The sequence below is a fragment of the Rhipicephalus microplus genome, chromosome 1 (assembly GCF_043290135.1).
Source record: "Rhipicephalus microplus isolate Deutch F79 chromosome 1, USDA_Rmic, whole genome shotgun sequence".
Classification (NCBI taxonomy): Eukaryota; Metazoa; Arthropoda; class Arachnida; order Ixodida; family Ixodidae; genus Rhipicephalus; species Rhipicephalus microplus.
This window is the reverse complement of record NC_134700.1, coordinates 49,059,619-49,072,602: the sequence shown is the minus strand read 5'-3', so window position 1 is coordinate 49,072,602 and position 12,984 is coordinate 49,059,619. Positions and strand designations below refer to the sequence as shown.

General features: G+C 45.4%; 1 protein-coding gene across 3 annotated transcripts in view; it reads right to left on the bottom strand.

The window, feature by feature from the left end:
* Window positions 1–12,984, bottom strand: part of LOC119178501 (uncharacterized) — a 123,249-nt gene that overhangs the window by 27,906 nt on the left and 82,359 nt on the right. For all 3 annotated transcript variants that reach the window (XM_037429707.2, XM_075866898.1, XM_075866949.1), the window contains one exon: window positions 1,582–1,702. In XM_037429707.2, coding sequence (XP_037285604.1) covers window positions 1,582–1,644 — 63 coding nt within the window. In that variant the 5' untranslated portion in view covers window positions 1,645–1,702. The remainder of the gene's footprint in view (window positions 1–1,581; window positions 1,703–12,984) is intronic.

Below are 12,984 nucleotides of genomic sequence, written 5' to 3'. Positions count from 1 at the left end.
AATTGTTGTAGTATCAGTCAAATATATAGCAGCCACCACGTTTTTGAAGGGCTTATTCACATCAAGATTCATTCGAATGCGCCAGGCACTGTTGAATCGAAAGGTAAACAAACTTGCCACCTTGAAACTGAACTGCTTCGGCCCTGAAAACAAGTGACATGCACTAATGATGGCAAAGCGAGCCACGCGATTTCATTTACTATGTCACAGCGACAGCAGCTCCGACCTTTTCAGTGGTCGCCCTCGAGGCCTATACATTCTTACGATTGTCGTGTGACCCAAAATAGGGTAAGTTGTCTTGTTAAACATTGTCATTTACGTGGCACCTCAGGATTGCCCGGAAGAAGCCAGACAATCATTTAGCAAGTGGAATTTTCGTTTGAAAATGTGCAAATGACTCTTACGAGCTATAGAACACAAGGTTTAGATAGATTGGACAAAATTCGCTTTTTTAGACCAGTGGTGGCAGATAGCTAGGCCAATGGAGGTCTTAGCTCCTTGGATATGTTTTAAATGGTATCTTGTTACTTCAACATGCAACAAACTACAACTATGTTGTGACACAACAGCCGCTGGCCTTCGAGTTTGCGATGTCAAAACTTGATGGTCAGGGCGTGTTTTTTCACCTGCTTCGACAAATTGAAATCATTGTGAATACGTGGCATGAACTCCGGCGATAAATTTTACATACGACCTCATAAGTGAAGTTGACAATGAAAAGTGCTTCTCGTCCAGAAAACTATGTGCTCCTCGACATTAAAACAGCGGGAGTACGACAAGCTATTAGTTGTCTCTAAGTATTAGGTAATAGTTGCGACTCGGGGATTGTTCAGACTTCGCTATCACGCGAGGAACAACTGTGAACGTCACTCAAATTTCGCCTATGTCTAAGAAACAGTGTTCTGAATGATTTCGATTTTCACCACAAGGCTCGTACTACAAGATCTTTTAAGATAACTTACGCAGTGCGTACATAAGAGCGTCGGGTCAGCAACTGCCAAAGAAATTTAGTCATACTACTGGAAAGAATTCTTAAAGTAAACAACGTGTAGTTTATTCTCAGCAACGACCATTTAGAAACATTGTTGTTTTTTTTACATTTGCCACACAATATCCTTGCAATCAGTTTGGCTGCAGCATAGCTACACTTGGACACTTTCGCTGCCTTCAAATCAAGTTGGCAAGTTTTTCTAGCTTTATGGCTATTTTTTTCTTTTTTTTGAACTGTAGAAGCTTGCTTTAGGTACCTCCTATAGCGCATATTTTATTGAGACGGCGCACAGCTGTAATGAAAACACAACTGCTGCAATAAAATGGCGTCTGAACTGCGTCAGAATTGCAACGATCTGCCCACTAAGTGCAAATTGTCTTTATTAACGGGAATGTTGAGCTCAAGAGCACACATTCACAAGAAGAGAGCACAAGGCGGGTGCTAGATTAAGCCCGTCTTGTCCTCTCGTCTTGTGAATTCGTGTTTTTGCACCCAATGTTTCTTTATATTATGAATTATGTCACCATTTTTCAAGTTTTGTGGCCCTAATAGGTGTACAAGATTAACGAGTCATTGTCTATAGGTCTTACCTTGCGGCTGGGCCTAGCACTCGCTGAAAAAGCCAGGAGAAAAAGAAGCAGTAGAGAAATCATCCCGAACAGCGTTCTTCTTCCAGTTGCTCGTTCAAAACAGCAAGTCAGAACACGATAGCTGCGGCAGATAACTTTATGTCAGGGCTTGCAGACAATGTCGACCACGATATTTTCCAGATGGTGACAACAACGAATTTATGTGCACTACGACATTCCACAACGCTGATTGTATCCTGGTAGCTTGAAATACGTATAAACACAATCATCAGGTTTTGAGCATCAGCGTGTGGCTTTTCCGCCACTGCGTAAGTGGTGGCAGGCGTTCAGATGGTATGCAAGACTTTATTTTATAGTATTTAACCCAGCTAATATATTTTATTGGTACCAGTAATGCTAAAAACAGTCACACTTATTATGTGCTGTTTTTAATAAAGTCTGGCGAAAGTTCCTTTTATTTCAAAAACAAAGAAAATAAATTACTTTACTTAATCCAACACTAAAATGCTCGAGAAGGGTGGAGCAGCACCGCTAGGCAAGACGACCTTGATAGTGTCTCAGATTTTCTTTCAAGTATCCTATTTCTGTATCAAAATACGTTCATTCATTCATTCGTTTTATTTGGACATTGTTTACAAAAATGCCTATGAAGGGGGCATTTTGTAAAGAATGGCCCCTTTCTTGGCATTTTTAGGAATGCCCCCTTCGTGGTAAATGTGTTTGTACCTCAGTAGCGAAATACTTTTGCGATATAACGACTGCATCGCGATAACGAAGAAGACTAATGAATTTGTCACTTTTTTTGTCGGAGATGTGCTGACGGGCTCTCAATGGGAAAGGAAACATTTTTTGGGCTAAGCCGACTAAAGGCCGGCTGCCAGTCGATGACCCTGAAATGTCAATTTAGGGTTCTCTATCTGAACAAAATGGCACGGGGTAAAATTGATCAGCGGCACGGGAAAATCACCGAGGCAAAGTTGTCAGCCCCTGGAGATGATGGTCACTGCCGCGACTGGCCAGTGCAGCATCTCTAATTTTATCGGTAGTTTCGTCAACTCAGGCACCGATGCTGTAGCAATTTCCAGCTATGACGATGGTATTAATTACAACAGGCACTCTTGCTACTTTAGAGTAATAACAAGACCTTTCTCTTCTGCGAGTCTTGTGTTGCATCTTAACCAGGACTGTCTACAGAAAAGCGTATTTGACAACTTCTAGTGCAATTACGCTGCAAACTTTCTCCAAAGAAAACATCTTTTGTGTAATCACCTAATTCGCTGGTTGTCGTTAAAGAGCACTCACCAGGTTTAGCAATTTTGAGCTCATAATCGCAATGCGTAGATGGGGCGTTCATGATCACGTCTGCCAAGATTTGCACTGCTGCGCGCCATGGAAATGGGTCAAATAACAAGAAGAACACTCGTCTCCCTTCCTAATGCAGGCGCGTGCTCGGAGAATGAGGGAATGACGTGCATGTATGAATGGACATACGTACACGCCACGGCAGTGACTTTGGTGCTCTACGTAAGACGACTGTGCTCTGACGGAGCCAACAGTGGCACGTAACATGGCAAAAATATTTAACATGACATGTGTAGTTTATGTGATTTGTTGCTTGAAAGGATTATTAAAACTTGCGGTAAATAATGCGACGTAATAACGGAATGTCCACGTCTTTTTTTCGTCTTTTTTCTCGTTATTTGAAACCAAGAAGGCTTAAACTTTAAACCTCTTTAATTGCAAACAAATGAGTGGCAAATGTGGCGGCGTTTTGCATGCATTTGTGTCCCTGCGGGCAGCGCACTGAGCAGACGAGAGCAGTGGAAGCGAAAATAACGCCCCTACGCATTCGTGCAATAATTTTGCTCATCTATTTTACCATGTCTAAGCCGCCCTTTCCAAACCATACCACAGAAACAGGCAGTAGACAATAAAATAATGCTGGTCAGAAGAAAAAAAAAACGCCGCTCTCGTGCTCGGAGGTTGGGCTTGTTCGGGCGCGCCATGTGCACGCGACCTATTGTTGGGGTCAGGGAGAAGGTAGGAAGGAGATTTGGCTTGCCAAGGCTACGCTGGTGAGCAGCAATGGTTTCGAGCACGCCTCTTTTCATCTTCGTTTCGCAATACATAAAAGAACAGGTTTCTCGGTTTGTAATGAACTAACTGAGAAAAGTTTTGTGGCATAGTGCTCCTCATCGGACACACAATTTCCACAGTGTAAATACATCTCTTATAAGGCCTGGTGAGTGGCCCTTTATTCATCAGAGCTTGACATTGAAGTTACCCTGCTGCAACATTGTTGTCAACATAATGCTGCACGCGAGGAAACTCTTTCCGGAGAATCAACATGCCCGAGAAAATTATTCCGTATCTGTATTCTGGGATGCTGTTTTATCTTTTAAAATGAATGCATTTCTTAGTCGGGCTATCTAACGCATCTGGCGTTGTCCGCGGTGGTGTCTGCGCGCTGGCAGTTATTTTTCCGCTGTCATTCTCTTTTCCATAGGAACAGCCGGGAGTTCCCGGGCTTATCCTCGCCCATACCAGCCGGAATACGCGTTGCAAGAGAATGTACGAGAAGGTAGGTGCAGTGCTTTGCCGCTCCTTCTCTCGCCATTCCTTCAGATTCTTCCCTGCGCTCAACTTTCCCGTTCGCTCGCGCTTCACTTCCGACCGTACGCTGTCTGGGCGCCTCTCAAGCGACGCCGCACTAGGCGCCAGAGACTGCCGGCGCGCTCGCATGGAGCTCCACAACTTTCAGTTTTTTGGCCAATTTTTCATGTGCAGCGGAGTTTTCATGGCTGTGACGTGAACCTAGAACTTTTTCAACACCATTGGATACCATCATTGCCGGTGAGAACATGCATACTCTCATCATTACGACCCTGGTTATACCAGGTCAAGTGTGAAGCCTAACGACGAGAAGGCAGCAGCAACACCTCTACCGCCTCTACAGGGCCCGAGCAGCCGATGGCCGCCTCCTGCGAAGGCTGCTTGTGCTGCATGCGAATGCTTATTTACAGGTAAGCAATTTTCGCTTCTTATCAAGCCTGGCTCGAACATCTTCATAGTCTCTACGCCGCACCAAGAGGTTGCTGAGAAAGACAGTCGCATCACTAGTTTGATGATAAATGGACGTCCGCATGCAGTCAACGCCTTTGCGGCCGCCGGCGAGGGAGCCACCCGAAGCGTGATACATAGACTTCAGCCACACATCCCATTCGAAGATCCCAAGGCAAATCTACGGGTGCGCACACAAGGCATGGTAGTCCTGCATTCATGGATGCTCGGTGATATGAAGACCGCGGTAATCACCTTTTCGGTAGGCGTGTGCCACGCTACGTCTATTACCATGGCAGTGAGTTCTCCTGCTACCCCTACTAAATACCACACAAGTGTGCAAAGTATGTTACCACGTTGGCCATAGATCTGACGTATACCTTCAACCTGACACTCCAGTGTGACGCATCTGTGGCATGCAAGACACCGTCCCCAGTCACGAATGCCCGCCCAAGTGTGCAACTTGTGGAGATGATCACCTCACGGGCGATTGCAATTGCAAGAAGAGGCTCAAACCTCTACACCACATTCACTACAACACTTCCAACAAAGAAACACCTCAGTCCCTACTAGGGAACGCTACGACAAAGACGAACAACCATCTCCGATGGTTCATCTCATAAGCCGAAAACCTCGACATGGACTGGCCCACTCTGCCACCTGCCACCGATAGGCCCTTTTACAATGTCCACTCAATATCAGGGTCCGTGACAAAATCCCAGACAAAGTCGCAGTCAATTTTTTTGTCACAGTCTCGGTCAAAATCTCGCTCGAGATTGCGGTCAATGTCCCGGTCCAGTTCCCAGTTGAGGTTCCAGAAGAAACGTCCTTCTAAACCATAACTACACGCAATATCCCAGTATTCCCGAAGCCCCAAATGCAAGGCTCCAGGCCGACCCACGTCGCCTAATCCAAAGAAGGTAAAGCGAGCAAACGTCGAGTCTGCCTCTGCTCCTATCACTAACAATCCAGAATACCAGCGAATTAGAGCCGAGAACAAGCTTCTTCGCGAGAGTCTGGTCTAAGAAAGAGTTAGCATGCCTCTAAGTTCGCCACAAACAAACCCCACACGTGGTCTCTCACCACGCGGCTCGCTACGTTTCGGGCCAAAATGAAATGTTCTCAGGGTCACCTGAATGTGCCTTCTAACAAATTATGCAGCAACTTGAAGTCAAGCAAGCTTTTCAGCAGCAGATGTATTCTTAATTCGAGAATCTTAAAGCTTACGTCGATGAATGTGTCACTAAAGCTATAAGTAACGTGAGGAAACGCACGAATGCTAGCCCAGGTTCGCTGGTAAGCTGTTAATCGAAACAGGCAGACGTCGTGGAAACCGCTGCCATCCATCATGGCTAGCCTACCACGCAGTAGACGAACACAAGCAAATCATCTTGAGATCTGGCATTGGAACTGCCACACCTTTCATAAGCGCGCGGCAGCTCTTCACCAGTTCATACAAACAACACTGGTTATCCCAAATATTATTTGTCCGCGGGAAACAGGTGCAAAGCCAGTCACGCGATGAGGTTAATATACCCTATCCAATAAACATTCCCCAAAATGGCGGCACTGGTGGCTAAGGATATCTCATGAAATGTACAATGTATCACAGAATGTTCAACTTTTAACCAAAATATTGAGATGTACGCGCTCAAGCGCAGCAAGGCAAGCCCGTTTATTGTTAATGTGTATAGCCCAATCAAAGAAACCGTAACAGACTTTGAAGCACTGATTGCTTGGGCAGCCCTACTTCTGCGCAAGCAGGACCGCCTCGTTTTCCTAGGTGATTTCAGTGCCCCTCACACAAGATGGGGATATTTACGGAACTCTTTGAAAGGAAACTTGTTAGAAAAAGCTATAGAGAATCACGGGCTTCATCTCATCACACTCTCTTCAGTACCTACGTGGCTAGGAAACAAAGTAATTGCTGACACTTCTCCAGATTAAACATTTACGTTAAACTCATCTGACGCCACCTGGACTAACCTTGAGGAAACCTTAGGCAGTGACCACTATATTTTTAGTGTATCCATAGCCTCTCCGAAGGTTTGTCGTACTACCGGTCAGGTGACAATAATGAACTGGTCAAAATCCAGTAAAATTGCTCTACCGCTGAACACCCTTGAGGATGCCAAAGCATGGGCAAGTAATTTGCGTGATGCGCATGGTTCTGTTTCGAAACGCCTAGCCCTTACATCGGAAGCCCCGGTTGTGGACAAGCATCTCCTTCTTTATTGGTAAAGTAGACGCAGCCTAATTAAGCGATAGAAGCGCCAACGCCTCAATCGTAAACTGCGTCTCAAAAGCGCAGAAGTTTTGGAGCACGCCAATGAATACGCTCGTAAACTTGCACCGGAAAGCTGGGTGCAGTTCTGTGACTAGAGGAGAAATACTTTAAGCCTGGCGAAAACATGGCTGTTTTGCAAAGTTGCTCGATCCTGTTAGCACTAAATCCACGGTGTGCAGAACGATCCAGAGGTTTGTGGGCGCTTTCGCAGACAGAGAGGAAGAGGTCTTAAAAGCTCTGAATTCGAGATACGTAGGTGACGCCGGCAGCCCACCATGCACGCTTGGATATAAGGGCACGCCAAATGCAGCACCGGATGAACCTATCACATGGGCTGAACTTTTTGCCGCGGCACAATCTGCTAAGTACAACATAAAACAGGACCCGATTGAGTTATTAACGCCATGTTACAAAAGCTTAGTGATGACTGCCTTGATGAGCTTGTCCGCTGTTTTAATGAGCAGATTTGGGAGCCTGGGATTGTTCCACCAGAATAGAAAGAGGCCTGAGTCATACTAATTCCCTAGCATGGGAAAACCCCTACCTTACATATTCTCCGTCGAATTTCGCTCACGCCCTGCCTCAGAAAGTTATCCGAGAAAGTCATTTACACGCGCCTATCCCACTATCTTAAAGAATGGTGTTTTTTTATCTACCCACATGTATGATTTCCGCCACAACCTCTCAACACAAGTCGTTTCTCTCCAGCTTCGGTAAGAACTATTACACGACATTCTCTCGGGCACGTGACACTTCTTGGTTGCTCTCGATCTAAAATGCGCGTTCGTTACCATGGGCCACAACATCAACCTGCAAAAGCTCAGCTCCTCCAACTGTGGGGAAAAATATACCGCAATACGCAGTCATTTATCACCAATCAGACTGCAACAATTGGCTTAGGAGACATTAGATCATTTGCTTTTCAACTGCCCGATAGAGGAACGCCTCAAGGGGCCATAATTTCTTCTTTACTCTTCAATATTGAGATAGCCCGCCTTGCCCGACAGTTGAGTCTACACGAGACGTATGATACGCCCTGTATTCCGGCGATATAACCCTTTGGACGACCCGAGGCTCTCTCGGCCACGAGGAAACTACTCTCCACGAATCAGCTCAGACAGTGCATCTCTTTGCGGAGAGCTGTAGTATAAGATGCTGCCTAGTAAAATCCGAATTCGTTTGGGTGCATGATATGGGTTACCGAAGTAAACCACCGTGTGCACTGAAATTAGGTGACAATTCCATACGAGAGGTAGTGCGTACACGTATCCTTGGTCTCTGGGTGCAGGAAAATAAGCATGTGAACCACACCCTCACAACTCTTCGCACTTCTGTTAAAGGGCCGCTCACCAGGTTTTATAGTTTTGAGCTGGCAAGCGCAATGTGTAGGCGAGGTGTTCATGATCACGTCTGCTAAAATTTGCAACGCTACGCGCCGCGGAAACGTGCCCAATTTTAAGATGAACGCCGCTTCCGGAACCCTCCCTTCTGCCGGTGCACGCCTAGAGAATAAGGGCATGACGTGGGTGTATGAGTGGCCCTACGTACACGGCAATGCAATGACGTTGGTCCTCTGCGTAGACGACTCTGCTCTGACGCTGTGAACAGTTTACTACGTGACATGGCAAAAATTATTTAACACAACATGCGTAGTTTATGTATTTGATGCTTTAGGAGAATAATGAAAGTTGAAATAAATAATGAGACGCAATAGAAATTTCTGCGTGTTTTTGTTTTTATTTTTTTCCTGTGAAATGCTACGAGATGCGGGGCTGATGTGCCAGCGTTTCACATGCGTTCGTGTCCCCGCGGTCAGCGCATCGAGCAGACGACCGCCATGGAACGCTCCTACGCGTTCGCGCACTCATTGTGATCATCTACTCTACCGCGTCTAAACCAGCGTTTTCTAACTATCCCGCAGAAACAGGCAGAAGACCACAAAATAAGGGTGGTCAATAAAGCAACGCTGCTCGAATGCTCGGGGGTTAGACTTCTTTGGGCGCGTCATGCGCACGTCACCTCACGGTCGGATGCTGGAGAGGGCGGGAAAGAGATTTGGCTCGAAAAGGCTACGCGGAGGAGCAGCAAGGGATTTGAGCTCGCCTCCTCTCACCTTTGTTTCGCGCCACTTCAAAAAACCTGTTTTTAAGAACGTTCGTGGCGAAATGTTCCTCATCGGACACCCCACAAATTCCACTGTCTAACTGAAATTCGGTATGGCCCCTGGTGAGTGGCCCTTCGAACAAATTGCGTGCTTGGTACACAGAGTGACGTATCACCGTAAAGGCATAGGAGAGGCGGACACACTTCGTGTAATCCAAGCCTTCGTAATTAACAAAATAACGAATGGTCTCCCTTTCCAAGACCTCAGTAAGACATAGACTGAAAAAGTGAATACCCTCATTCGTACCGCCTATAGTGCTGCTCTCGGCCTACCAATGGGAACATCCACAGATCGACTTCTTGCCTTGATTATCTACAGCACCTTCGAGGAGTTTAGGGCCACGGTCCTCATCTCACAGTGAGAAAGACTTAGCCTCTCACCCACAGGTAGGGAAAATTATGTGGCTTAGGATATCCTGCTCGGCCCCAATACTGTGACGAGGAACTGGTGCCCCTTTCCACTCGTATTCGTCTCCAATTCCATTTCGCTCCTACACCAAAAATATGAATTCGTTCTACCACCGAGCGCATCGCAACGCCAGAGCCCGGCAGCTCACCAAATACTTCGGAACCGACCAACACACTCTCTATACGGACGCAGTCCGCTGCAGTATCCATGGCTTTTCATTGACCGCTGTTTCTTCAGTGCGCAGCCCGAGTTTATTCACCTGTGCTTCAGCTAAGACGAACTCAGCAGACACGGCGGAAGCCCTCGCGGTAGCACTCGTCATAAAAAAACCAAGGACGTTATGGGACAGCGATCCTATATCCTCCCGGACTGTCAAATAGCATGTCGATCTTTCCTAACGGCCATGTATCTGCGTGCGTCCCCCGCCACCTAGGTGCAACACTAGACCCGGAACACTGCAGCTTATGGTGCCCCGGACATGTAGCGGAAACGGGTAACGATAGAAGAGACAGTGCAGCTCGAGCTGTTACACACCGAGAAACCGTCCCTCATCCTGATATCAGTTTGCTACTCCAGGTTGCTCACACAATTAGAGATATCTTAGAACACCAGCGCAGCGTCGACAACGACGGCGATACTGACCGCCCCATTCTCGGCTGAGTGTAAAAGCAGCACATAAGTGGCGCCACCTGCAGACCAATACATATCCGCACCTGCGTTTAAACATGTGATGAACACAACCACATACGCGGGTTTCGGCCCGTGGCGTAGAGGACAGCCAACACTTGCTCAAGTTACATGTAAATGTAAATTAAGGCCAGCTAAAATTATACGCCTAAGATTTAGGCGAAAAAATTTGCGATCGAGCCGTTAGAGACCTTGCTCGCCAGCGAGGAAAAGGAGGCCCAAGTGGCGCTCCAGGACCAGGTGCGGTGGACTGCCGAGGCCAGTGGGGTCCTCGACTATGGGCCCCATCCACCTGTTTCTAACACTTATTTCACTTATTTCTCAGTAAGAAACGCTTTTCCATCCATCTGAAGTACATTCGGAAATGTGTGCTCGAGACACTGCTGTGAAATGCCAACGCCGATTCAAGAACGCTGTTTGGTTCCCTTCATAGTGATTTTAATTGCGAAGCAATCTTTAGGGAACTTCGTGAACTTTGAGCGTATATATATATATATATATATATATATATATATATATATATATATATATATATATATATATATATATATATATATATGCAGGCATGGTGGTTGAGTGTCCGATGCATTGCATATAGTCAAGTAGATCGTGCATGAGCGCTCACAACGTAGTTTATTTCGACGTTTCAGCCTAGAGTCTGGCCTAGTTTGTTGGTGCTCAGCTTTATACAATTTCAAATCAGAGGGAAAGAGGAAAAAAGACAGAAAAAAGAAAGAAAGAAAGAAAGAAAGAAAGAGAAAAAGAATATAGGGTGGACTCCCCCCGGGCGCCCCCTTCCACTCTTCCTTCCATTTCCCCCTCCATCTCTCTTCCTTTTCTTCTTTTCACCTTTCTGATGTCTGCGGTCTGTGTATGCTTCCTTTCACTAACAAACTCTTCCCGACTAGACGGCGCCTCTTGGCTGTGGCGGCTCGGTGTGGGGCAAATAGAGCTTTTTTAAGAAGTTTAAGTCTTTAACTACTCAGCGCCCTGTCGACACTTCTTCGTAGAAAGAGGGGTGCCGCGTATTGCGGCAGAGGCTGGTAAGCGGGCGCAATGCGAATTCCTTGCCAACTTCTGGATTACGCGTGCAGTAGGGGCCTCTGTACCTTCAATCCTGATGAAGGCCAGACTCTAGGCCGAATCGTCGTAATAAACCACGTTGTGACCGCTAACGGAGAATCTACTTGACTATATATATATATATATATATATATATATATATATATATATATATATATATATATATATATATATATATATATATATATATATATATAGACATATATATATATATATATATATATATATATATATATATATATATATATATATATATATATATATATATAGACATATATATATATATATATATATATATATTGACCGTAAATTACTAGTGACAAGAAATTCATGATATGCTTGATATGTATGTCACGAATGTCATGATTTATATTTAATGGTCTTGCTGCTCTCGCGATGGTTCAGTTCACATGACATGTTCCAAAACTGGACTGGTATGACATGACTGCACAGAGAACACAAGTGACAAGCTGATTGATTGATTTGTGGGGTTTAACGTCCCAAAACCACCATATGATTATGAGAGACGCCGTAGTGGAGGACTCCGGAAATTTTGACCACCTGGGGTTCTTTAACGTGCACCCAAATCTGAGCACACGGGCCTCGACATTTCCGCCTCCATCGGAAATGCAGCCGCCGCAGCCGGGATACAAGTGACAAGCCCTAACGTGCAATTTTGACATGCACGTCATGTAACTCATGACTTATGACAACACGCCACGCTCAAGATGCGCTCGCGGTCGTTTCGCTAGCTTCACATTACCGAATCTGGCAATACGCAACGTAAATGGATGACGAATATATATGTCTGCTGCAAACATGATAATCATGATATGTGTGTCATGTAAGACTATGACTACATGCCGCACTCATGATGCACTCACAGCGGTTTCGCTAGCTTCAGATATACCAAGTTAGGTGTCTCGTGACGTGAATAAACAGCAAAGATAAATGACACGGATGAACATGATTTTCATGGTATGCGCGTCATGCAACAGCATGACTGCATGTCACACTCACGATGCGCTCGTGGTGGTTTCGCTAGCTTCACATATACCAAATTTGGTATTACATCACGTGAATGGATGATGAAGGCATGTGACTTGTGCAAGCATGATAAAAACGAGATGCGTGTCAAGTAATTCATAACTACTTGCGACGCTCATGATTCTCTCGTGGCCGTTTTGCTAGCTTCACATATGTCGAATTCGGGTAATGTGACATGAATGAAGAGCACTAATCAATGGCATGTCCAAACATGATAGTCATGGCATGCGCGTCATGTATTAACATAACTACATGCCACACTCATGATTGCTTCGCAGCCGTTTCGCTAGCTTCACATATACCAAACTTGGTATTACAGGACAAGAATAGATAGCGAAAGTGTGTGAGTGGTGCAGAAATGATAATCCTGAAATGCGTGTCTTGTAACAACATGACAATATGCCATTCTCATAGTGCACATGAGGCTGTTTTGTCTGCTTCACATATACCGAATTCGGTATACTAAATTTAGTATGTGGTATCACGTGACTTGAATAGACGACGAAGACAAATCATACGTCCAAACATAATAATCATAACAAGGAAGTCAGGTGCTGCCTATTTTACGTCCACCTGGTAACGTTGTTCTGATTTTAAAGCGACATATCAACCTTTCTAACTCATGCTTCGCATATCATCGATTCTCATTCTACGTGGGATCTGCCAA